This window comes from Macaca fascicularis, chromosome 2, assembly GCF_037993035.2.
Source record: "Macaca fascicularis isolate 582-1 chromosome 2, T2T-MFA8v1.1".
Taxonomy (NCBI): domain Eukaryota; kingdom Metazoa; phylum Chordata; class Mammalia; order Primates; family Cercopithecidae; genus Macaca; species Macaca fascicularis.
The window spans coordinates 115,861,282-115,888,759 of NC_088376.1; the positions used below are offsets into that span (position 1 = coordinate 115,861,282).

At 42.0% G+C, this 27,478-nt stretch overlaps 1 protein-coding gene and 1 pseudogene across 35 annotated transcripts in view; one reads left to right on the forward strand and one right to left on the reverse strand.

Moving 5' to 3' along the window:
• The window catches only part of NEK4 (NIMA related kinase 4), a 72,508-nt gene extending 45,440 nt beyond the window's left edge, over positions 1-27,068 (reverse strand). For 12 of the 35 annotated variants that reach the window (XM_015446012.3, XM_015446011.3, XM_065540723.1 and 9 more), the window contains exons 1-12: positions 26,794-27,068; positions 24,467-24,733; positions 22,644-22,841; positions 22,369-22,476; positions 20,326-20,480; positions 17,356-17,497; positions 8,866-9,270; positions 5,309-5,479; positions 4,637-4,786; positions 2,874-2,940; positions 1,995-2,104; positions 65-153 (exon numbers count right to left, since the gene is read on the reverse strand). In XM_015446012.3, the coding sequence (XP_015301498.3) occupies positions 65-153; positions 1,995-2,104; positions 2,874-2,940; positions 4,637-4,786; positions 5,309-5,479; positions 8,866-9,270; positions 17,356-17,497; positions 20,326-20,480; positions 22,369-22,476; positions 22,644-22,841; positions 24,467-24,733; positions 26,794-26,886 (1,955 nt within the window). In that variant the 5' untranslated portion in view covers positions 26,887-27,068. The remainder of the gene's footprint in view (positions 1-64; positions 154-1,994; positions 2,105-2,873; positions 2,941-4,636; positions 4,787-5,308; positions 5,480-8,865; positions 9,271-17,355; positions 17,498-20,325; positions 20,481-22,368; positions 22,477-22,643; positions 22,842-24,466; positions 24,734-26,793) is intronic. The other 23 variants (XM_045386072.2, XM_065540722.1, XM_074032446.1 and 20 more) reach the window with 13 other exon arrangements.
• LOC102129669 (AKT-interacting protein-like) lies at positions 10,292-11,644 on the forward strand (annotated as a pseudogene).
• Positions 27,069-27,478: the final 410 nt, after the last annotated feature.

The following is a 27,478-nucleotide window of genomic DNA, read 5'->3' on the forward strand; positions in this document are numbered from 1 at the left end:
GTACATTTAATATTCATTAAAAAAGAAATAGTTTATAAAGGGAGACAGAAAAACAAGAACTTACCCTTCCCTGCAATCCCCATCTGACTTATCAGTTGAACTTGTAGAAGAACTTAACTCATCCTCAGACAGACAATGAATCAGTTTCCTTTCCTATTAAATGTTTGGAAGACATAAAATTCTACATGACAACACAACCAGAATGTGATACTTGAACCAGTCTTAGATGCAACAACTAGACACAATATGTTCCTAGGTGCAATACAGCAGGAGAATCTAACAAATACAAAAATTGTTACCATATGATTTGCGGCCAAAAAAAGCACAAAAACTGATTTTACCCACATGATATCCCAGTTCACTCATAAAGTTCACAAGAATAACTGAATAACATCAGGTGAAGTTTTGTTTGTTTTTGTTTTTATTTGTTTTGTTTTTTGTTTTTTTTTTTTGAGACAGAGTCTTGCTCTGTTGCCAGGCTAGAGTGCAGTGGCACGATCTTGGCTCATAGCAACTTCTGACTCTCTGGTTCAAGCAATGTTCCTGCCTCAGTCTCCCAAGTAGCTGGGATTACAGGCACATGCCACAATGCCCAGCTAATTTTTGTATTTTTAGTAGAGACAGGGTTTCACCATGTTGGCCAGGGTGTCTTGAACTCCTGACCTCATGATCCGCCCACCTCGGCCTCCCAAAGTGCTGAGATTACAGGCATGAGCCACCGCGCCTGGCCAAGGTGAAGTTTTACAAGAGTCTCGGCTGTGAAGAAATTTCCAGAGGAGAATGGATGGCTAGTTCCGGCGTATCAACTCCTAAGCAGACAGCTTGCTCTATAGGAATGTTGGCATTTTAAATTACCTAAGCAACCTCAGCTTGCCTGTTTTTTTGTTTTTGTTTTTGTTTTTTGATACAGGGGTGTCACTATGTTGCCCAGGCCACAAACTTCTGGGCTCAAGCAATCCTCCTTCCTTGGCCTCCCAAGTAGCTGGGATAACAGCCACAAGCCACCATGCCCAGCTTCAGCTTGCTCTTAATGTGAGACTGTTAAAGTGCTTTAAAGGATTACCTAACAATACATATAGACCTTACAACTCTGGGATATGGAAGGCAGCCTCTATTAGTGAAATAACTAAATGATACAGTTAAAGAAATAATACATCCATTACTTTCAAAGAGCAGGAAAAATTCCCAGAGTATTATACAGAGAGGTGAACATGGGTTAGAAACCTAGCAATTACCCATTTAGCCAAAAGACGGTGTCCCTACATCATCTACAGGCAAGAAGGTAAACTACATTGACACAAATAAGAAACTGAGGAATGATTAGCAAGTGAGACTCAAATCTGGCAACACAGATGGGTATGTTGGTATCACAACAGACTGAGCAAAGTGTTGCCTAGTGCAAGTCCTTAGAAAGTTCTGTTTACTTATTTATTTATATTTTTGAGACAGGGTCTTGCTCTGTCACCCAGGCTAAAGCACAGTGGTATGAACACAACTCACTGTAGCCTTGACCTCCTGGGCTCTAGTGATCCTTCCACCTCAGCCCCCTGAGTTGCTGGGACTACAAGTGTGCGCCACCTTGCCAGGTAATTTTTTTTTTTCTTAGAGACAGGGTCCAACTATGTCGCCCAGATTGATCTCAAACTCCTGGGCTAAAGCAATCTTCTCACCTTGGCCTCCCAAAGTGCTAGTATTATAAGCATGAGCCACTGCATCAGGCCAGGAAGTCCTGTTTTAAAGACCAACCTAAGAAATATCTTCAATTAGGCTATCAATTGTTTATAAGAGTATCTGAAAATTTTATTTCCTTAATGGGTCAAACATAATCCTTTTGACTATTATTTACCAGTTCCTTTCTTTATCAAGAGTGAAAAGATGTAATAAGCTGGCCCTGTCCCAAAAATAAATGGAGCTGACATTTAAAAGGTTTACTGCATTAGGCCTGCCAGAAGTAGACTGTCCACCTTCTTCTCTCTTAGGAGTACGTAATGCACCTGAGTGACACTGCAGTCAGAGGAGAGCCGTCGGGCGGGCATGGGCTGGTCTTCCTCCTGGGGTTTTCCTTGCCCTGCTACACTCAGAGAAGCTTTCCTCACTGAAGGGCCTGAAAAAGCAAACATCCCCAGTAGTTGTTTGTGGTGGGCTGCCCCAATTGAAGAGGGCTTTGTATTTGGTATGGAATGTACCCCAGCAAGAGCTGGCCCAAAAGTAACTCAAACAGCATATTTATCATTACTCTGGTGTCTGACACTTCAGTTGAAATCTCAGCTCTGGGTCCACCAGTTCTGTGACCTTGGGCAAGTTACTTAACTCCTCAGAGCCTCTGTTTCCTCAGCTGCAAAATGGCGATAATAATGCATATTTTGGCAATTACTGTAAATATTTTTACCCTTAATATGTTTACCATAATGCCTAAGACATGGTCAGCATTCAATAAATGGAAACTGCTAGTACTATCTTTAAAAAATAATAAAAAGAATGATAGCCCTCAGCCTAGGGCAGCACCACTCCCCCAGCAACCTCCCTCTGTTCCTAAGATGAGAGCAACTCACTGACCAGTGGACACTGGACATGGAAAAAAGTTAAACATTCACTTGATTTCTGGTCTGAAACCTCCCAAGAGTTACTGCCACTCAAAGCCCTCTTGTTATTTCTTTAATATCCCCTTCCTCTGATATTTGAACCAGATTCAACACCCTATGATGATTTCTTAAAAGGCTTGACTAAGAAATTTCAAAATCTTTTCCAAATCAATTTCCTACATGTTTTACTGCTGCTGGAAAGTTTCAACCTCTCATAGTCAGAACCAGTGCTTCTGTCCACGGACCATACCTCTAACTGCCAATTAGATGAAGAAAATAAGTCAACTTTACCTGAAGAGGACATTTCTTCCTGTGACTGCTTTAGTCGCCTCCTCTCTCTGGCTGATAATGGTCGATCCTTTAAAAGAAAGTCACAGAGTCACTTCCATTCCTACTTGCTATTCTTATAACACCTACAATCCAAAATGTATCATCCAGCATTAAGAAAAAGGTCTCAGCTGGATGCGGTGGCTCACACTTGTAATCCCAACACTCTGGGAGGCTGAGGTGGGCAGATCACGGGGTCAGGAGTTCGAGGCCAGACCGACCAACATGGTGAAACCCCATCTCTACCAAAAATACAAAAATTAGCCGAGCATGGTGGCGCATGCCTATAATCCCAGCTACTCGGGAGGCTGATGCAGGAGAATTGCTTGAATCTGGGAGGCGGTGGTTGCAGTGAGCTGAGATCGCGCCATTGTACTCCAGCCTGGGTGACAGAGCAAGACCAAAAAAAAAAAAGGTCTTGCACTGGACTTACAGGAGTGTCCACTGGAAACCAGCCCACAGCAGGGTTATAGCTACTAGTGAGAAATGATCACAGCCCTCGTTTCTGGGAGGTGCTCATTTTTAGAAGGGCAAATGGGGACTTTCACATTTGCCATATTCAGAATCTACTTGGTTTCTGTTTTTTTTTTTTTTTTTTTTTTTTGAGATGGAGTCTTGCTCTGTAGCCCAGGCTGGAATGCAGTGTGGCCCGATCTCAGCTCACTGCAAGCTCTGCCTCCCGGGTTCATGCCATTCTCCTGCCTCAGCCTCCCGAGGAGCTGGGACTACAGGCGCCCACCACCACGCCTGGCTAATTTTTTGTATTTTTTAGTAGAGACGGGGTTTCACCGTGTTAGCTAGGATGGTCTCCATCTCCTGATCTCGTGATCCACCTGCCTTGGCCTCCCAAAGTGCTGGGATTACAGGCGTGAGCCACCTTGCCCAGCCTATTTGGTTTCTTTAATTCACTGGAAGTGACCATCTCTGAAACCACAGAATCTGTCCATTTCAATCAAAGATTCTGCTGAGGCTGGGTGCGGTGGCTCACACCTGTAATCCTAGCACTTTGGGAGGCTGGGGCAGGTGGATCATCTGAGGTCAGGAGTTTGAGACAAGCCTGGCCAACATGGGAAAACCCCATCTCTAATAAAATACAAAAATTAGACAAGCGTGGTGGCTGGCACCTGTAGTTCCAGCTACTGGGGAGGTGGAGGCAGGAGAATTGCTTGAACCCAGGAGGCAGAAGTTGCAGTGAGCCAAGGTCATGCCACTGCACTCCAGCCTGGGCAACAGAGTGAGACTCCATCTCAAAAAAAAAAAGATTCTGCCGAGATCACATCTGTCCCATCTGTCCCTTCCAGTGTTTGGCAAGAAGCAGAGCTACGATGTTTTAATACAAAACTTCATAATATACACAAGATTTTACAACCAATAAGAAGGTTTTGGAGGGTTTTTGCTTTGAGACAGCTTCTCGCTCTGTACAGTGCTGTACCAGACTGAAGTACAGTGGCATGATCTCGGCTCACCTTAACCTCTGCCTTTTGGGTTCAAGCCATCCTCCCACCTCGGCCTCATAGTAGCTGGGACTATAGGCACGTGCCACCACATTTTACTACTTTTTAAATTTTTTGTAGAGACAAGGTCTCACTATATTGCCCAGGCCAGTCTTGAACTCCTGGGCTCAATTGATCCTCTTGCTTCAGCCTCCCAAAGTACTCGGATTACATGCATGAGCCACCACACCTGACTATAAGGTTTTTAAAAATCCAACATATGTTCCCACAAACCTTTGATGATGACATCGCACTGCTCCTTGAACTGCTCACAGACCCAGTGACCACTCTACACTGGTTTTCAGCCTCTTTTTGTATTGATGTGATATCCACTTTCCCAACAATGGGATGAGAAGGCAAAACTCGAGGAGGCGACTCTTGGAACTTAAATAATTAAAAAAGAAGATTAACAGTTTCATATACAGCCCCTTCCAATGTTCCCCTATCAGCAGGTTCCCTATGTATGTGTCAGTGGTTTGCTCTTAAAACCTTCAAAACATTGCATTTTTTTTTTAAAAGACTCTGCCAAAAGTCAATCATCTAAGAAGCTTATGGAGAGGATACCTGTTGAAGTCATTTCAAGAAATGAGATGTCAACATGATTCTGTGGAGAAGCTGAAGAAAGAACTGTTCATCAGTACAATGCAGATGGGGTCAAAGGTTTACCCTCATTAGCCTATTCATTTAACTTTCAAAATGATCTGTCCATCTTTGCTGGAGAAGATAAAATCCTTACTCTCTTCCAACTCACTGATATTTGAAAACTAGTATTTAGCATCTTGCCATTGTCACCCTTCTGTATATGTTCCTTGCATTTCTTATGTGCCTTTTGGCAATTGTTAATTGCTCTAAATAGAAACTGAGCTTCCCAAAGTCCACCTCCCAAACCAAAGCAAAATGACTTACAGCAAAGAGATCTCTGCCAACCTGTCTCTTTTCCCCTCTGTGCTCAGTCTGTTCTCTCTTCTTCTGCCGTCGCTGTCGAGACAGAGAAGGTTCAGACCCAGAGTTGTGCGGCTGTAAATCTGGGTGGATTCTGCCCTGTTTTTCTATAGTACATTCACCAGTAACTTGATCCTTAAAAATAATAAAATGACATTTTAAAGTATAGCAGCAACCTGGTACTAAAGTAAGCTGCCCATAAAAAGTGGTTTTTGTCTTTAGCATGAAAACTTTCCTCAAAAAACTGTTTCCATATTGCAATTTAAAGTGTTACCTGGAAGTTGTAAATTGACCCATCACAATGTAAAGTTCACAATATGGTCCAAATATAACAATGCAGAATTGAATACAGAGGTATACATAAACTTCCTCTTAGAAAACAAAAGAAGTGGGCCAGGCATGGTGGCTCACGCCTGTAATCCCAGCACTTTGGGAGGCCGAGGTGGGCGGATCATGAGGTCAAGAGTTCAAGATCAGCCTGGCCAACATGGTGAAACCCCATCTCTACTAAAAATACAAAAAGTAGCCGGGCATGGTGGTGGGCACCTGTAATCCCAGCTACTCAGGAGGCTGAGGCAGGAGAACTGCTTGAACCTGGCGGGGGGAGGTTGCAGTGAGCCAAGATCGTGCCATTGCACTTCAGCCTGGGCGACAGAATAAGACTCCATCTCAAAAAAAAAAAAGAAAAGAAAAAGAAAACAAAAGCAGTTACAATTTCAAATTTTTGTGCAATAAAATTAAATCATAATGCAACAGTTAAAAAATAATAATTATAAAAGGAAGCAAACGCACACAAAAACTCAAAATAATGAATAGTCTTTTGAACATCCAAATGGTCAAACTCTCCATGCCTACTTTTTTTTTTTTTTTTTTGAGACGGAGTCTCACTCTGTCGCCCAGGCTGGAGTGCAGTGGCGCAATCTCGGCTCACTGCAAGCTCCGCCTCCCGGGTTCACGCCATTCTCCTGCCTCAGCCTCCCGAGTAGCTGGGACTACAGGCGCCCGCCACCTCGCCTGGTTATTTTTTTTTTATATTTTTTAGTAGAGACGGGGTTTTACCGGGTTAGCCAGGATGGTCTCGATCTCCTGACCTTGTGATCCGCCCGTCTCAGCCTCCCAAAGCGCTGGGATTACAGGCTTGAGCCACCGCGCCTGGCCCATGCCTACTTTTAAACACAATGAAAATGAGAAGAAGCTGAGTGTGGTAGCTCACACCTATAATCCCGACACTCTGGGAAGCCAAGTCAGGAAGACCACTTGAGGCCAGGAGTTCAAGACCAGCCTGAGCAACACAGAGAGACCTCCATCTCCATTTAAAAAAAAAAAAAAAAAGTCAGATGTGGTGATATGCCAGGTAGTCACAGCTACCCAGGAGGCTGAGGTGAGAGGATTGCATGAGTCCAGGAGGTCAAGGCTACCATGAGCCGTGATCATACCACTGTACTCTAGCCTGGGTGACACAGCAAGAGTGTCTCAAAAAATATATATATTTATTTATTTATTTATTTATGTAATGTTTTGAGACAGTGTCTCGCTCTGTTGCCCAGGCTGGAGTGTAATGGCATGATCTCGGCTCACTGCAATCTCCGCCTCCTGGGTTCACACCATTCTCCTGCCTCCGTCTCCTGAGTACCTGGGACTACAGGCGCCCACCACCATGCCCAGCTAATTTTTTTTTGTATTTTTAGTAGAGACGGGGTTTCACCATGTTAGCCAGGATGGTCTCAATCTTCTGCCCTTGTGATCCGCCCGCCTCAGCCTCCCAAAGTGCTGGGATTACAGGTGTGAACCACTGCGCCTGGCCAAAATCTTTTAATAAGATAATGAGGAGTTGTCTTTCTCAAAATGAATGTTTATTTGCAATGCTGACAGGCAAAGACAAAATGCCGACATCAGTTATCAAAATGTTCTGATTTTTTTCTCTTCCTCCAAATAAAAATAATTGTTTTAATTAAATCACTTAAATTGTGGTTAATCTAAAACTACTGGTTTGATTCAATTATTTTTAAAAATCTCCTCATAACTTTTCATAAGTTTTCCATTCTGAAAATGAACAAATGTTTTAAATGAATTCCAATTTAATAAAAATTTATTTCCCAAGTAAACATCAGTTATTTGGATGTACCCTAAAAAGTACAATAAAAAGACCATTGAGCTTGGCATTAGATGGAGTCTTATGTGAGAAACTTAATTGTCCTGAGCCCAGTTTCATCATTTAAAAATGGATCTAATACCCACAGCCATACTGTATTACTATTTGAGGATTAGCTGAGAGAATACACTAAAAGTACTTAGGACTATGTCTGATGCATATTAATTAGATGCTCAGCCAGGCGCAGTGGCTCACACCCGTAATCACAGCACTTTGGGAGGCCAAGGTGTGAGGATGATTTGAGCCCAGTCAGGAGTTTGAGACCAGCCTAGACAACATAGGGAGACCCTGTCTCTACAAAAAATAGAAAAAATTAGCCAGGCATGCTGGTGTATGCCTGTAGTCCCAGCTACTCGGGAGGCTAAGGTTGGAGGATCACTTGAGCCTAGGACACCGAGGCTGCAGTGAGCTGAGATCACATCACTGCACTCCAGCCTCAGCAACAGAGCAAGGACCTGCAGAAGAGGAAGAGGGGAGGGGAGGGGAGGGGAGGATGGGAGACAATATTTTCTTTTTTTTGTTTTTTTGAGATGGAGTCTTGCTCTGTTGCCCAGGCTGGAGTGCACTGGGGCAATCTCAGCTCACTGCAACCTCTGCCTCTCAGGTTCAAGCGATTCTCCTGCCTCAGCCTCCTGAGTAGCTGGAATTATAGGCGTGCGCCACCACGCCCGGCTAATTTTTGTATTTTTAGTAGAAACAGGGTTTCACTATGTTGGCCAGGCTGGTCTTGAACTCCTGACCTCCTGCCTCAGCCTCCCACAGTGCTGGGATTACAGGTGTGAGCCACCATTCCTGGCCGGGAGACAATATTTTCAAATGCTGTATCTAATAAGGAACTGGTATCTAAAATAAAGAACTCTCAGAATTCAATAATAAAATGATAAACCAATTTTAAAATTGGCAAAGAATTCAAATAGTTTATTTCTCCAAAGGAGAAATACTGGCCAAAGTATATAAAAAGATGCTTAAGGCTGGGCATGGTGGCTCACACCCATAATCCCAGCACTTTGGGAGGCTGAGGCAGGCTGATCACTTGAGGTCAAAGTTTGTGACCAGCCTGACCAACATGGTAAAACCCCATCTCTGCTAGAAAAACTACAAAAATTAGCTGGACCTGGTGGCACATGCTTGTAATCCCAGCTATTCAGGAGGCTGAGGCTGGAGAATCACTTGAACCCAGGAGGCACAGGTTGCTGTGACTGTTACAGGGTACTGGGTTTCTTTTTGGTTTGATGCAAATATTCTTCTATGTTTAAACTGATACATAGAATTACTGATTTTCCTAAAATGACAAGAGAACCCACACATTTGTAACTGCACTTTCAGTCTTCTCTCCAAAACCAGTATCTCATGTGTGCATATCACTCACCTGGTCCTTTGGCTTTTGTTCTTTGATTAGGGGCTGCAGAGGCTTCACTGGTTCATTTTTTCCCCCAGCGACAATGTCAGAGGACCATGTGGGAATCAGGTTTTCAGGCTGGGCACTGGATTTACTGTTGTTCTGAAGCATCTCCTCTTTCACTTGAGAAATACTGCATATACCTCCTAACTCATTAGAGGCATCCAAGTGTCTTGGCTGATTCTCCTCAACGAAGTCATCACTCACTGAATCCCTCCCTTTTGCAGGTAAGATGTCAATATTTACCTTACTGATTGTGGCTAGTTCTGTGGTATTGCTAAAGTCCTGTTTGCAGGTATGGGCTTTCAGACTGGCAGGTGACTTCAAGGGACCAGAGGCCCTGGGTTTCTCCTGGGACAAACATTTGCCTTCATCCTGAATGAAAACATGTTTGGAAATTATTATAGCACTCCTCATATCTTATACCAAATCAACTCAAAATGCAACAAGAGGTTCCTCAAAAAGTTAAACATGGAATTACCATATGACCCAGCAATTCCACTCATAAGTATGTAATCTAAGGAACTGAAAGCAGGGACTCAAGTAAATATTTGTACACCAATGTTTATAGTAGCTTTATTCAAAATAGCCAAAAGGTGGAAACAACCCAAAAGTCCATCAGCAGATGAAGGGATAAACAAAATGTGGTAAATACTGCCGGGCACGGTGGCTCAAGCCTGTAATCCCAGAAGTTTGGGATGCCGAAGCAGGTAAATCACTTGAGGCCAGGAGCTCGAGATCAGCCTGGGCAACATGGTAAAATCCCATCTCTACTAAAAATACAAAAATTAGCCAGGTGTGGTGGTGCATGTCTGTAGTCCCGGTTACTTGGGAGGCTGATGCAGAAGGATTGCTTGAGCCTAGGAAGTGGAGGTGGTAGTGAGCCGAGAGCCCGCCATTGCACTCCAGCCTGGGCAACAGGAGTGAAACGCTGTCTCAACAACAACAAAAAAGGCAAATACATACAATGGAATATTTCTAATCCATAAAAAGGAATGAAGTTCTGATACATGCTAAAACATGAATGACCCTTGAAAACATGCTAAGTAAAATAAGCCAGGCCAGGTGTGGTAGCTCACGCCTATCATCCCAGTACTTTGGGAGGCAGAGGCAGGAGGATCACTTGAGCTCAGGAGTTTGAGACCAGCCTAGGCAACATGGCGAAACCCCATTTCTATAAAAAAAAAAAAAACAAAAAATTAGCTAGGCATGGTGGCAAGTGCCTGTAGTCCCAGCTACTTGGAAGCCTGAGTGGGAGGACTGCTTGAGCCGGGAGGTCAAGGCTGCAGTGAGCCGTGATCACACCACTGCGCTCCAGCCTAGTTGACACAGTGAGGTCCTGTCTCAGAAAAGAAAAGAAATAAGCCAGGACAGGGCAGGGAGCAAGCAGGGGCAGGAATGGCACTGTGGCCAGAGATGCTGCTGGGCCGCAAAGGTGATGGGCAGCTGGGAACTCTACATTGAAGGTGCAGAGGTGAGGCACAATGCCCGGAAGGCTGGTAAATTGAATGCTGAGGACAGAAGAGTCTGATGACATAATACTGAATTTCTTTGTTTGGAGCACACATTATGAACTCTTTCGGGAGCATGTCTACAAGCTCTATATGGAAATGATCTGAAGCTGAAAACATTGGCAGGGGATGTGAAAATCAGTCTTCCATGAACTATGCCAAAGAAACAGCTGCCTTCTATTCCCAAAAATGCTTTGCCCATAACTAAGCCTACACCTTCTGCCCCAGCAGCAGAGTCAATAAATGGCATGCATGCTTCCTATAGACTCGTCCACCTGAAATACTCTCTTCTTGCAGAATTTACCTTGGTTGTGGAGCAGATGTTATTAGGTGTCTATGTGCAGCCATCTTATCCCTCTGTATTAAAGTGGTTTGGACTAATAATCATAGAGCATAGACTTTATCAAGATGGCATATTTAGGCAGGCGTGGTGGCTCACACCTATAATCCCAGCACTTTGAGAGTCTGAGGTGGGTGGAGCACTTGAGGTTAGGAGTTCGAGACCAGCCTGGCCAACATGGTGAAACCCGTCTCTAACCAAAAATATAACAATTTGCTGGTGTGGTGCCACGTGCCTGTAATCCCAGCTACTCAGGAGGCTGAGGCAGGAGATCACTTGAACCCAGGAGGCAGTTTGCCATAAGCCAAGATCGCACCACCACACTCTAGCCTGGGCAACAGAGTGAGACTCTGTCTCAAAAAAAAAAAAAAAAAGATGGTGTATTTAAGTTTGCAGTTTACATCCATCCCTGATTACTATCCAGATGGTGACTATCCATGCTTGATATTCGGTATTCCCATCTTTCACCTACTAGGTGATGCCACCTCAGATGAACTGGATGTGAAGAGAGCATTTGGAAAATGGAGGTGGAATCATAATCAAATTTGGCAAGTACTAACAATATGCAGGGAGAGTTTTCTACAAGATTGATAAAAAAGCCCCCTAAACCCAGAGGCTGCAATACTGTATGAGAAAGATGTTCAGCTTTTTAAGAGTAAAGTGGTTGACAGTGTTAAGGTGTGCATTACTCATTTGTCTGACCAATCTAAAATAGAAGACTCATGCAATTAGCTTTTCTCCATGGAATCCTTCTGTACATGATGAAGCCAAAGAAAAGATGCTGACTCAGAAAAGCCTGAAGAACAGCACAATAAGTGTTCGTGTCGCCGGCCTGTCATAGGTAAAGACTGGCTCAGTACAATCTTTCAGTAAAGAAGAGAAAACAGTAGCAACTTAAGAGATGGTGAATCTGGTACACCATGCACTTTCCTGCTGGACTCTGGACTAGTTCAAGCTGACCAATGGCAATGGACAGCCTGAAAAACAAAACCGTGTTAACAATGAAAAAAAAAGAAAGAAAGAAGCCAGAAACAGAAAGACAAATATTGTATGATTCCACTTATATAATATATCTAGAACAGGCAAATCCAAAAAGACAAAAAGTAGATGAGAGCTTACCAGGGCCTGAGGATAGAGGGAATAGAAAATTATTGCTCAATGGGTACAAAGTTTCTGTTTGAAATGATGGAAACGTTTTGGAAGATAGTGATGATGGTTGCATGATACTGTGAATGTAATTAAGGACAATGAATTATATGCTTCATATGTAGTATTAGACCACATTAACAAAATGAAGGAAAAAAAACACATGATCAACACCCTTATGTGATGATTTTCAGGGCTGTGGAAAAAAAAAACACCTTTTCATGATTAAAAAAAAATTCAACAAACTAGGAATAGAAAAAAAAATTCATAACATAATAAAAGTCACATATGAAACACCCACAGTAAACATCACATTTAATGGTAAAAGACTGAAAGCTTTTCCTCTAAGATCAGGAACAAGGCAAGAATACCTGTTTTCACCTCTTCTAGTCAATATAGTACTAGAAGTTCTAGTCAGAGCAATTAGGCAAGGAAAAAAAATAAGGCATCAAAATTAGAAAAGAAGAAGTAAAATTATCTCCTTTTGCAGATGATATAATCTTGTGTGTAGGAAACCCTAAAGATTCCACACGCAGAAACTGTTAGAACTAATAAATGAACTGAGCAAGGTAGCAAGAGGCAAAGTCAACATACAAAAAACAGTTGCATTTCTATATACTAACCATAGACAGTCTGAGAAGCAAATTACAAAAACAATTCAATTTACAACAGTATCAAAAATAAAAAAATAATTAGGAATTAACCAAAAGGTGAAAGAAGACTCACATAGTGAAATCTACAAAATGGTGTTGAAAGAAATGTAAAGAAGACATAAATAAATGGAAACACATCCCATGCTCATGGATTGGAAGACTGTTAACATTGTTTGTTCTTTTCTTCTCTTTTTACAATTGGGCATCTCCTTGAGAAGAGCTTAATATTGTTAATATATTAATACTACCCAGAGCAATCTATAGATTCAATCTAATCCTTATCAAAATCCCAATGACATTCTTTGGAAAAACAGAAAAATCCATCCTAAAATTCAATGGAATCTCAAGGGCTCCCAAATAGCCAAAACAATCTTGAAAAAGAAGAATAGAGATGGAGGACTCATGCCTCACGATTTTAAAACATACCACAAAACTACATTATCAAAACAGTGTAGTATTCGTATAAAAACGGACATTATACATAGAAACCAATGGAACAGAATGGGGAACCCAGAAATAAACCTTCACATGTGTGGGCAAATGATTTTTGACAAAGGTGCCATGATCATTTAATGAGGAAAGGACAGTTTTTTCAACAAATAGTGCTGAAAAAACTAAATACCCATATACAGAAGAAAGAAGGCAGACCTTTACCTAATACCATATAAAAAATTAACTCAAAATGAACAAAAAACCTAAATGTAAGACCTAAAACTATAAAACTCTCAGAAGAAGACATAAGGCAAAGGCTTCACAACATTGGATTTGGCAATGATTTTCAAAGGCACAGGCAACACAAGAAAAAGACATATTGGATTTCACAAAAATTAAAAATTTTGTGCATCAAAAAATACTATCAACAGAGTAAAAAGGTAACCCACAAAACGAGAGAAAATATTTGCAAATCATGTATGTGATAAGGGATTGACATCTTGAATATATGGAGAACTCCTAAAATTCAACAGCAAAAAATGAACGACCCAACTCAAAAATGGGCAAAGGACTTGAACAGACATTCCTCCCAAAAAGATATGCAAATGGCCAAGAAGCACACAAAAAATGCTCAATATAACTAATCACTAGGGAAATGCAAATCAAAACTACAATGAGATACCATCTCATGCCCATTAGGATGGCTATTACTAACAAATCCCAGAAAATAACAAGTACTGGTGAGAATGTAGAGAAACTGGAACCTTTGTGTACTGCTGATAGGAATGTAAAATGATACAGAAGTTGTGGAAAACAGTACTACAGGTCCTCAAAAAGTTAAAAATAGAATTACCATGTGGTCAGCAGTTCCACTTCTGGTTATATACCCAAAAAAACAGAAATCAGGGTCTTGGCTGGGAGCAGTGGCTCACATCTGTAATTCCAGCACTTTGGGAGGCTAAGGCGGGTGGATCACTTGAGGTCAGGAGTTTGAGACCAGCCTGGCCAACATGGTGAAATCCCATCTCTACTAAAAATACAAAAATTAGCTGGGCATGGTGGCACATGCCCGTAATCCCAGCTACTTGGGAGGCCGAGGCAGGAGAATCGCTTGAACCCAGGAGGTGGAAGTTACAGTGAGCCAAGATTGTGCCATTGCACTCCAACCTGGGTAACAGTGAGACTCCGTCTCAGAAAAAAAGAAAAAAGAAATCAGGGTCTCAAAGAGATACGTGTACACCCATGTTCATAGCAGCATTATTCACAATAGCAAAAAGGTGGAAACAACACAAATGTACATCTGCAGATGAACCAGATAAACAAAATGTGGGACACATACAACATAATATTATTCAGCATTAAAAAGGAAGGAAATTCTGACATATGTCACAACATGGATGAACCTTGAGGATATTATGTGAAACGAAACAAGGCAGTCATGAAAGACAAATACTGCATGATCCCCTTATCTAAGGTACTTATACTAGTCAAAACCATGGAGATAGAAAGTAGAATGGTGGGCCAGGCACAGTGGCTCACACCTGTAATCTCAGCACTTTGGGAGGCCAAGGCAGGTGGATTGCCTGAGGTCAGGAGTTCGAGACCAGTCTGGCCAACATGTTGAAACCCTGTCTCTACTAATAACACAAAAAAATTAGCTAGATGTCGTGGCATGCACCTGTAATCCCAGCTATTCGGGAGGCTGAGGCAGGGGAATTGCTTGAACCAGGGAGGTGGAGGTTGCAGTGAGCCGAGATCATGCCACTGCACTCTAGCCTGGGCGACACAGCAAGACTCCATCTCAGAAAAGAAGAAGAAGAAGAAGAATGGTAGAACAGTGATTGCCAGGGACTGGGGTAGTAGGGAATGGGGAGATACTGTTTAAAGAGAACAGAGTTCAGTTTTACAATATGAGAGTCATGAAGATGAGTGATGATGGCTGCATAACATTATAGATGTATTTAACGCCACTGAATTGTACATTTACAGATGATTAAGATAGTAAATTTTACATGATGTGTATTTTATCATAATGAAAAAATTAAAATTGGATCGACAACCTAAATATAAGAGCTAAAACTATAAAATTGTTACAAGAAACTATGGCATAAACCTTCAAGACGTTGGATTTGGCAAGGGATTCTTAGCTATGACAACAAAATAAAAAAATAGATAAACTGGACTTCATCAAAATTAGAAGCTTTTGTGAAAAGGACATTATCAAGAAAGTGAAAAAAACAAAAGAAATTTTTAAAAACAAAAAAGAAAAGTTAATTAAAAAGGGAAAGAAAAGACAACCTATACAATGGAGAAAATATTGCAAGTTGTCTGTCTGACAAGGGACTAGTATCTGGAACACAGAGAACTCTTACGACTCAACAACAAAAAGACAAAAATACAATTTAAAACTGGGCAGGGGCTGGGTGATGTGGCTCATACCTGTAATATCAGCACTTTGGGAGGAAAAGGCAGAAGAACTGAACTGCTTGGGCCCAGGAGTTTGAGACCAGCCTGAGCAACATAGTGAGACCCACCTCTACAAAAATAATCGTAACAGTTAGCCAGGTATGGTGGCGTGCACCTGTAGACCCAGTTAATCGGAAGGCTGAGGTAGGATCCCTTGAGTCAAGTTCAGAGGCTGTGGTGAGCTATGATGATGCCACTGTACTCCAGCCTGGGTGACAGAGCAAGATCCTCTCTTAAAAAAAGAAAAAAAAAGCCTGGGCACAGTGGCTTATACCTGTAATCCCAGCACTTTGTTTGGAAAGCCAAGGTAGGAGGATCGCCTGAGCCCAGGAGTTTGAGACCAGCCCAGGCAATATAGAAAGACGCTGTCTCTACAAATAAAAAAATTAGCCAGGCATGGCGGCATGCTGTGGTCCCAGCTACTCAGGAGGCTGAGGTGGGAGGATCACTTGATCCCAAGAGGTAGAAGCTAGAGTGAGCCATGATCACACCACTGTACTCCAGCCTAGGCAACAGAGTGAGACCCTGTATTAAAAAAAAGGCAAAAGCTTTAGCAGATATTTCTCCAAAGAAGACATACAAATGGCCAACAAGCATGTGAAAAGATGCTGTATGTCATTAATCATTAGGGAAATACAAATCAAAAATACAATAGGATACCACTTTATACCCACTAGGATGGCTAGAATCAAAAAATCAGAAAATAACAAGTGTTGGCAAAGATGCAGAGAAACTGAAACCCTTGTGCACTGCTGATGGGAATGTCAAACGGTATAGCCACTGTAGAAAACAGTGCAACAGTTCCTCAAAAAGTCAAACCAAAAAAAAGTCAAATCAAAAATTACCATTTGATTCAGTAATTCCACTGCTAGGTATGGACACAAAAGAACGGAAAACAGGTACTCAACTACATGTACACATATATTCATAGCAATAGCCAAAAGGTGAAAAAAACTCAAATGTCTACTAATGGATGAATGGATAAACAAACTGTGGTATATCCATACAATGGTAGCCAGACCTAAAAAGAAATGAAGTATTTATACATGCTACATGGATCAACCTTGAAAATATGCTATGTGGAAGACACCAGAAACAAAAGGTCATATATTTAATGATCCTATTTACATGAAATATCCAGGAAAGGTGACTTCATAGAGACAGGAAACACATTGGTGGTTGCCAGAGGCTAGGTGAAGGACAAAATGGGGAGTGACTGCTTAATGAGGAAGAGATTTCCTTTGGGGTGATAAAAATGTTTTGGAACTACATAGAAGTGATGGTTGCACTACACTGTGAATGTACTGGCCACACTTAATTGATCACTTTATTTAATTATTTATTTTTATTTTTGAAACAGTGTCTCATTCTGTCACCTAGGTTGGAGTACAGTGGTACAATCTTGGCTCACTGCAACCTCCGCCTCCCAGGTTCAAGCTATTCTCCTCCCTCAGCCTCCTGAGTAGCTAGGACTACAGGCACACGCCACCACAGTTGGCTAATTTTTGTATTTTTAGTAGAGATGGGGTTTCTCCATGTTGGCCAGGCTGGTCTTGAACTCCTGACCTCAGGTGATCTGCCAGCCTCGGCCTCCCAGAGTGCTAGAATTGCAGGCATGAGCCACTGCACCCACCTTAATTGTTTACTTTAAAATGGTTAATTTCGTTACATAAATTTCACCTAAAAAATTCTTAAAAGTTATTACAGCACTGATTTCATGAACATTTTGACAGCCCAATTTGGATAAAGCTAAATCAATCACTTAACCAGTACTCTTTCTTTACAATAAGGAATTAATTGTACAACAGAATCTCTAGTAAAGCATAATCATTTCACATAAAATAATTTGCTTAAATGGCCCATTTTTCTAAGTGCAGTTTCTAAAACACATACCCTTTAAAAAGAAACATACCATTATATATGTCTGGGAGCCCTTAGAAGAGTGTGGTTGGGGGTGGATTACTTCATGATTTGATTCTGCCTTTCCGGAAACCACTGTAGCAAAAGGCTTGGATTTAGAGTCACCATTTTTAATGTTACTTTTGGAGGTTTTTCTTTATGAAGAAGAAAAGAAAGAGTTATTATCAATATACTGAAGATTATGGGTTTTTATGTATAGGTGGAAGTGTGTGTATACAATGAATTCCCTTACAGAACTGGACCATTTATAGAGAATAGTTTTCTAAAAATCTAAGGGGCATCCTACAAAACACCTGACCAGTAGTCTTTGAAAGAAACAAGGTCATAAAAAATAAAGAAAGTGAGAAACGATCACAGACCCCTGATTAGATGTACTATATCCTGGATTGGATCCAGGAATAGAAAAGAGATGTTAGAGAAAAAAAACTGGTGAAAGCCAAAGTCTGAAATTTAGTCAATAGTAATACTTTTCTTTCTTTTTTTTTTTTTTTTTTTTTTTAATTGAGACAGAGTCTCACTCTGTCACCCAGGCTAGAGTGCAGTGGCGTGATCTCAGCTCATTGCAACCTCCACTGCCCGGGTTCAAGCAATTCTTGTGCCTCAGCCTCCTGAGTAGCTGCGGCTACAGGCGTGTGCCACCACGCCTAGCTAATTTTTTTGTATTTTTTTTTTTAGTAGAGATGGGGTTTCGCCATGTTGGCCAGGCTGGTCTCAAACTCCTGACATCAGGTGATCTGCCAGCCTCGGCCTCCCAAAGTGCTGGGATTACAGGCATGAGCCACCACGCATGGCCAAGTCAACAGTAATATTTCAATGTTGGTTTCTTAGTTTTGACAAATGCATCAGGGTATGTAATCTAGTAATCACAGAAGAAATTAGATGAGGGGTATACAGGAACTTTCCACACTATCTTTCCAACTTTTCTGTTTATACAAAATTATTCCAAAATAAAAATTCTGTGGGAGACTGCCTCACATATGGGAGTACCAGGTTAATTTTCATTTTCAAATTTTACATGTTTGTAATAATACCACAACTGCTTGGCTAACTTTGAGAGTAAAACTGATTGGTATACTTAATGCTGACTTTAATAAATGTATACAGGAATAATATCCCCAACTATTTTAGCATGTCAGTTCTAAAACTGGGCTAAACCTCTGGAGAATTCAAGACAAGCATGGAGATCAGTGCACTGGAAGGCCAAAGTTCTGCTTGGTGGGAAATTATATAGACAATGTACACAAAAAGATGGTTATTCTTTAATTTTTTTTTTTTTTTTTTTGAGACGAAGTCTCGCTCTGTCGCCCAGGCTGGAGTGCAGTGGCCGGATCTCAGCTCACTGCAAGCTCCGCCTCCCGGGTTCACGCCATTCTCCTGCCTCAGCCTCCCGAGTAGTTGGGACTACAGGCGCCCGCCACTGCGCCCGGCTAATTTTTTGTATTTTTAGTAGAGACGGCGTTTCACCGTGTTAGCCAGGATGGTCTCGATCTCCTGACCTCGTGATCCACCCGTCTTGGCCTCCCAAAGGCTGGGATTACAGGCGTGAGCCACCGCGCCCGGCCAAGATGGTTATTCTTTATTCCCTCAGGAATCTGTAGCATTGCCACCTCTCTTTCCAAATTTAACATGCCACAAGGCAAGAGGAGAAGCCAAACAGATTGTGATAGTTTTGTCCAGCCCTAAGTCTTAGATCCTGGAACACCTGTTTAGTAAAGGCAGGACCTGCAAGTCAAAGCAAGGAACTCTCTCGGGAAGTTATATGAATGAAGAGGGAACTTTATGCAAGCTCTCAGAAATGTGAGCACTACTTTTTAAATATTACCATATTACATAGTAAGACATATAGGTTTCTTAGATAATCTCTAATTATAATATGATTCCTAAAACATATGCCCTCTTTTATTATTTGGCTGCTCCTTGAGAACAGGGCTAACTCATAGGCAGTGAACCCAGAGTAGTGCATATGTCCTTTTAAAAACAATTTACACTATATGTCTTAGAACCCTCTGAGGAATATGACAGTGGTTCTCCAAATTTCTGATTTTAGCAATTAAGCAAATTTCAACATGTATTTGAAGACTGGGAGAATATGCCATGCCAAAAGTGCTACTTTGGCATAAAGATCATTTTGGGCTAAGGTTCTTTAAAAAGTAAGTGCAAGCTTTGGGAGGCTGAGGCGGGCGGATCACGAGGTCAGGAGTTCAAGACCAGCCTGGCCAACATGGTGAAACCCTGTATCTACTAAAAATACAAAAATTAGCCGGGCACAGTGGCGGGCGCCTATAATCCCAGCTACTGGGGAGGCTGATGCAGGAGAATTGCTTGAACCCGAGAGGCGGAGGTTGCAGTGAGCTGAGATCATGCCACTGCACTCCAGCCTGGGTGACACAGCAAGACTCCATCTCAAAAAAAAAAAAAGTAGGTGCAAGAAGGATACTCTGACCTTCCCTTTTTCTTCCAGAAAGCAGAAGATAAAACTCCCATATGAAATATGTCCTCCCTGTATCAGGAGGAAAGTAACATTCTTATTATTAAGAATGGAAAGCTGAACTGAGAGAATTCTATAAACAGACCTTATTAAAATAATTCTTATCTTCCTCTCCACATAGTTTACTTTTCCACAATTCCCTCTCTTTGTTGAATCAAGCACAAAAGCATTTAGGTTTTGCCACTTCTTTGGGTCTTCATTTCCTTATGAGGGCTCCTGTGTCACATAAAACTTATTCAGGTATTAAATAAATCTATATACTTTTCTCCTGTTAAATTGTAAGTTTAATTCTCAAACTCAGCCAAAAAACCCTAAGAGGGTAGAATCTTGCTTCCTCTACATATGTAATCAGGCCATTTTATTTCTTGTTTTAAAAAAAGAACCCACCATTAATTCTTGCATATGAATATTATAGAAGCCACCCTCTTTTACCCCATCTATTTAGCCCAGCTATTTGCAAGGGAAGTAGCTTACATCTTTGTGGCCTCCAAAAAGAAGGAGATTTGCCGCTTTATATAAGGCTGCCTCAGGATGCTCCTCACAGATGGCCTTTCTTCAGGCCTTTTACTCAGCATTGTTCTTATCAGTTCTGCCAACTCTGGGCTGTAATCCCTTGGCATTGGTGGCAGCTACAAAGAAAAATAATACTGTAATTATGACTAATGGTCTTGTGAAACAAAGTAAAAGCTGATAGAGGTTTCCCAATATTTATTTATAGTCATATATCCACATAAGCAGAAAACAATCAGTATGTTAGTCTACAGGAAGTGTACTGGTATCCCAGTTGTAAGATAACAAGTTGTAAAATTATAAAAGTATATCCTTCAACCCAGCAGTCCCATCTGATGACACTCTCATTCAGAAATAAGAGTATGAGTTTCCTAAAGACTTATGTATCAGGATGTTCAATGCAGTACTGTTCTTGCAGTAGTAAACAACTGGAAACATAAATGTCCCATAGTGGATCTGTGGAATAAATTATCATACATTCTTCTTATAAAGAAGAAGAAGCCAGTCACAGTGGCTCATGCCTGTAATCCCAGCACTTTGGGAGGCCAGGCGGGTGGATCATGAGGTCAGGAGATCGAGACCATCCTGGCTAACACAGTGAAACTCTGTCTCTACTAAAAATACAAAAAATTAGCTGGGCATGGTGGCGGGCACCTGTAGTCCCAGCTACTTGGGAGGCTGAGGCAGGAGAATGGTGTGAACCCAGGAGGCGGAGCTTGCAGTGAGCCGAGATCGCACCACTGCACTCCAGCCTGGGTGACAGAGTGAGACTCCATCTAAAAAAAAACAAAAACAAAAAACCAAGACTTGCAGGTACCAACTTGGAAAGATGTCCCTCATGTATTAAGTCAAAAAAACAAGTTATGTACCATGCAAACAGCCTGATTCCATTTCAGTTTAAGAATCTGTGGGTGTACATGTACACATGCACACACACACACAGAGTTATGTCTGTATAAAGGCAGGAAAAAAACAGAAAGGCCATGTACCAAATTGCTAGCAATGGTCATCTTCCAGGGAATGGGAATAGAAGGAGAAGAGAATTTCACTCCCTTCTTGTTTGATTCTTAAGTAGTGGCATTATGGGAAAATTTTACTTTTGTGTATGTTTTTCAATATGTTTCAAATTGAAAAATTAAATAAGTTGTGGGATAGTATTAAAATCAATAGGTGATTCATGGCCTTTAAAACTTAACAGTACATTGGCCAGGCGCGGTGGCTCACACCTGCAATCCCAGCATTTTGGGAGGCTGAGGCGGGCACGTCACCTGAGGTTCGAGACCAGCCTGGCCAACATGGTAAAACACCATCTGTACTAAAAATATAAAAATTAGCTGGGCATGGTGACACGTGCCTGTAATCCCAGCTACTTGGTAAGCTAAGGCACGAGAATCACTTGAACCCAGGAGGTAGAGGTTGCTGTGAGCTGAGATCATGCCATTGCACTCCAGCCTAGGAGACAAGAGCAAAACTCCATCTCAAAAAAAAAAAAAAATCCCTTAACAGTACACGGATGCCTGACACTATAAAGGGCAACTAGCCTCATGGAACATACAAAGTCGGTCACTCTGGAGTCTATATCAGACACAATGCTTTCTGTGGTTCTTAACTAGTTATTGATTATTGTGATGATTATCAAAGGAACAACAAGTTCAAACAGAGTAAACTCATTTTAAATGTAGCTCATTCAATCATAGGCTGCTTAGAAGAAGAGATAAATAGCCTCTCAGGGCATCTGCACATCCTATGACTATAGGCATAGGTTTTCAAAAAGCCAATTCTTTTCAGCCATTAAGCCATCTTACAGATTAATATTAAGAAATGATCCATCAATCCCTTTCCCTCTAGTCTGACCTTCCCCACAGAGGGGACCCACCATTGTTAACTATCAACCCAATATCAATAATTACTCACTGACTCATCAAAATCATCAATGATTTTGCTAGTAGCTATTTATAAAGCTGCACTATAGAAATACTGGTCAATTAGTTCTAGATTATTCTTTACCTTTCCTTCAATAATCCGATAAACTAAAGAATTCATATCTTTTGCATTGAAAGCATGCTTCAGGGTAGCCATTTCATAGACACAGCATCCTAGAGCCCAAACATCAGACTAGAAAATAAAAACAGTAAATGGTTAAATGTCAGAATAGCTTATTTACATTTTTTCCCCTTTAAAAAAAGAAAACATTTTCCTTAAACCAATTCATAATTATCTGACTTAACTAACTTCTGAAATTACGAGTACTAGGTAAGCCAGCATACAGAGCCCAATTCTACCTTATAGTTGTAGGGTTTGTTTGAGAACAATTCAGGGCTCATGTAGTAGGGTGTGCCAATGAGTGTGCTAGCCATGTCACAGTGGTTCTCTAACACTCGGGCAATTCCTAGGTCCCCCACTTTGATGATGTTTGTTCTTGTTAGGAAGACATTTTGAGTTTTCAGATCTCGATGAAGGATGTGTTTTTCATGTAAATACTGAGGAAAGAAACAAGATTTTATTACATATAAATAGACTCAATTATGTATTTATTCCTGGCCTATTATATACCATCAGCAATGGCATGAGTTACAGTCTTTGACCATAAAGAGTAACCAACCATACAATTCCTTATTCAACAAACAAATACCTACCAAACATCATTGCTTTATAATCTCTAAATAAAAGGTCTAATTTACAATATTTCAAATGAGAAAATTAAGTTCCATGCATTGACTTACCCAGTACACATCAAAACTGTTCTCTGGTAGCTTGACAATTAATACATTTTGGGACTACATGAATCCAGTTTAAAAATATGTTTACAGGCCAGGCGCATTGTTCAGCAGTTTGGGAGGCTGAGGTGGGCGGATCACTTGAGGCCAGGAGTTCAAGACCAGCCTGGCCAACATGGCAAAACCTCATCTCTACTAAAGAAATACAAAAATTAGCTGGGCATGGTGATGCATGCCTATAATCCCAGCTACTTGGGAGGCTGAAGCATGAGAATCTTTTTTTTTTTTTTTTTTTTTTTTGAGACGGAGTCTTGCTCTACCGCCCAGGCTGGAGTGCAGTGGCCGGATCTCAGCTCACTGCAAGTTCCGCCTCCCGGGTTTACGCCATTCTCCTGCCTCAGCCTCCCGAGCAGTTGGGACTACAGGCGCCTGCCACCGCGCCCGGCTAGTTTTTTGTATTTTTTAGTAGAGACGGGGTTTCACCGTGTTAGCCAGGATGGTCTCGATCTCCTGACCTCGTGATCCGCCCGTCTCGGCCTCCCAAAGGCTGGGATTACAGGCTTGAGCCACCGCGCCCGGCCAGCATGAGAATCTTGAACCCAGGAGCGGGAGGTTGGAACAAGCCATGATTGAGCCATTGCACTTGAATCTGGGCGACAGTGACACTCTGTCTCAAAAAAAAATGCTTACAAACTCCCACTGAAGGTAGGCAACTTATACAAAGTCAGACACATGAAATCCTCAGCTTAATAATATTTTCAAGTATAGCAAGAGCATTTTTATTTAGAGGAAGTATCTCAGAATTTAAACATGGTCACTTAATTCTGGACAAGTCTACCCAGTTCCAAAATAATATTTCATAAACAGTCTTGCTTTTGAGTTACATGCATATTAAAACACAAACTTGTAGGAACACTTATTCCATCTTATAGAATGAAGTGCTGCCCAATTCTAAAAAATAAAAAAAAAGAAAACTTATTTTGCATTTCCATCTACTGTACCCCAGCAGGGTGACAGATGAAATCACTTGGGCATATCAATTAGCCTAGCTACCTTTCAGCATGACACAACTGACCAATGGATAACAAACATAGTCACTCTTTGCTCTTGGTTGCCTCAGGGTCCTTAAAATTGACTTTGCTATAAATATTAAATGAGTGGGCTTCCCCTGCAATTAGATATGAAATCTAGGTCTATTTTAATATAGGTATCAGTTGCTTAGAAAAGTTCCAATGCTACAGCAAGAGTGACTGGGTCAACTTCACAAATGAATTTTCCAAAAAATACATTTCCATATGTAAGTATCTGAAGAAAAATTTTCCTAAAATACACCTGCCATCTTCTTGTCATCTGGGAATAAGCTAGGATGCTATTAGTCTACACAGTACCTGCAAAGCCATGGCGATCTGTACAAACCACTCTACCACCTGATTCTCAGGCAGAAGCTGCCCTTTCTGCTCCTTAAGCTTTCGGTACAGATCACCTCCTTCACAGAAGCCCATGACGATGTAGAGCAGACCATCTCCTCCTTCCCATGACTCCTTGTAGGTGACAATGTTGGGATGCTTCAACTGAGACAAGAGCTGGGCTTCCTGTTCAGCAGCTCGCCGCTCTCGGCTAGAGGCATTTCGGAGGTTCAGTTTTTTGATGACATACTAAAAACAAAACATGTATTTTTACAACGTGCAAATAAACACAAGATTTGTGGCCTCAGAGTTATCTAAGGGCTCTCAAGAATATCCTCAAAACCAACCTTGTAGAGCCTGTCAGATAACCTATTCATTTTGTTTTTCACCAAGTACAAAATCGGGGAAAATATTTGCTATTATTAATGATACTTCTTATAAGTTAGATTTGTAGCACTGTAAGGCCACAAAAAAATTACCTTTCCATCTGCATTTCACAATTTCATTAATGACTAAAAAAAGTGAGTTCAAGATAACATACTATTGGATCAATTATAAAACCTGTGTTAGCAATTTCTTAATGTCTGGCCGTACACAGTGGCTCACGACTGTAATTCCAGCACTTTGGGAGGGCAAGGTGGGTGGATCACCTGAGGTCAGGAGTTCAAGACCAGCCTGGTCAACACGGTGAAACCCGTCTCTACTAAAAATACAAAAATTAGCCCGGCGTGGTGGTGTGTACCTGTAGTCTCAGCAACTCGGAAGGCTGACACAGGAGAATCGCTTGAACGTGGGATGCAGAAATTGCAGCAGTGAGCTAAGATTGCACCACTGCACTCCAGCCTGGGAGGCAGAGCAAGACTCTGTCTCAAAAAAATTTAAAAAAAAAAAAAAAAGAAATTTCTTAACATCTAAACTCTCCCAAAAAGGTGCATAAAATATGGCTTGAATATACATTTGCAGACAGAATAGTCCATGGATTACATTAGATACTCAAAGGGATCCATGGCCCCATAAGTTTAATAGTCACTGATCTTCAGCATAGAAAATTATTCACTTAAAAGAAATCAATAGCCTCTAACACCTAATACATTGCCCTCAATCATTTCAAAGACCATACAATTCATTTCTTCAACACATACATAAATGTGTTTTGTGAAGTGTAAACTAAAGCTCAAATAACTAGCTATTGCTAGTTCCCTATTATCAACCCCAAAATCCAATGATTCCCCCAATGCCTACTGAATAAATCTCTTATGCATGAGCTTGTGTTCCAGCAAAGCAACTAGCACCAGAGACAAGGAAGAACAGGCAATTGGGCCCTATATTTAACGGGGACATCTCCTCTCAGCTTGGCTGGAGCAGTCCTATTGTCCTGGTGTAACTATTGATAGTGCCTCCTTTCAGTTTCAAAATTGTCCCAGTTTGTACAATACATTATATTGTCACCCTATTAATATACCACATTGAAGAATTGGTTCATTATCCTGAGGGTAATGGGATAAAGTGTTTTAAAGAAAGGAGGAGTGACATCAGATTTAAATTTTAGAAGGATCACTAAGGCTGCAATGAAAGTGATGGATTGGAGAAAAGCAAGTCAAGTAGCGGCGACCAGTTGGGAAACTGTGGCCATAGCCTAGCTAGAGAAAACAAGGTGTCCTGGATTAGGGTGGTACCAATAGAGATGAGAAGAGGCTTACTGTCTTAGTGATAGATAAATATAATCAGTGTTGGGGTGCGTGGGGAGGCTTAAAAATGACTTCAGGTGTCCGACTTGGGCAACTGGTGGGTTGGTGTCGCTATTCACTGAAACGGAAGACATGAAATAAGGTTTAGCGGGAAGAAAATGAGTCCGAGTTTTAAGTGAGTCCAGCAGTCTACAGTAGAGACCTTTGAGGCCCATTATGCAAGGAATAATGCTTGCTAGGCGCTGTGTTAAGTCCTGGGAATGCATGATACCTGCTCTCATGAGATTGTCGGGGGTGGGAGAAAGGCGTGTAGATCAAGCATGTCAATTAATACAACAAAGAAATAGATATGCAGAGACTGAAAATTTTTCATAAAACGAAGAATCGTAATTAAAGAAAATGAAAATTAAAAGGAAAAAAAGTAATACAACAAAGAAGTAGAGGAAGTTCTGGGCGCATATTACAGGGAGGCCTGGCCTCATCTTGGTCTGGGACCATCTCCCTGAGGAAATGCCATCCGAGATGAACCCCTTGCGACCACTCCCGATCTAATCTACCGGTAGGCGCCCTCGGCGCACCTCTGCCCGCCCCCGGCCCTTGCCGGGCCTCACCCCTGCAGACCTGCTTGCCGTCCCGCCGGTGCTTCACAAGCGTCACCTCTCCGTAGCTCCCCTTGCCCACGACCCGCAGGTAGCAGTAGGCGGCCAGGGGCATGTTCCCAGCGCTGGCCCAGAGTCGGGATGCGGCGGCAGCGGCGGGTAGGGCAGCGGGCGGCAGCAGGAGGCTCGGTTCATGCCCTAAAGTGTGCAGTGGGGGCGGCTGTTGAGGCAGCCAGGCCCGGGCGGGATCGCAGGGTCCCAGCCCACGACGACGCCGCTGCCATAGCGATCCGGGCCGGGAGCAGTCCTGCGCATGCTCCTGCGTCCCCAAAGGACCGCCATAGAGCGGACGCCACGAGCGGCCAGAGAGGTTCCGCAGCCCCGGGAGGACCCGCCATAGAGCAGAGGCTCCAGGAGGCCAGAGCGACCTCTCCAGGCCCCGCGCGCTATCTGTTCGTCGGTTCCACCGTCCGGGTCCCCGCCACGGCAGAGTCGGGGAAAGCTTCCTCTTATTGTGCACTTGTTTGTCCTAAGCCCGTTACAAGTATTGTTCGTTCATTCTACGAATATTTATTGACTGCCTATGTGCCAGGCCGACAAAGCCCCTTCCCTCCTGGAGCTCATGTTCTAATGATTGGTGACAGACTGTACCAGTAACATTTGCTGTATCCGCTTTATCACATGCCGTCTCTGCATCCAGCAATCCA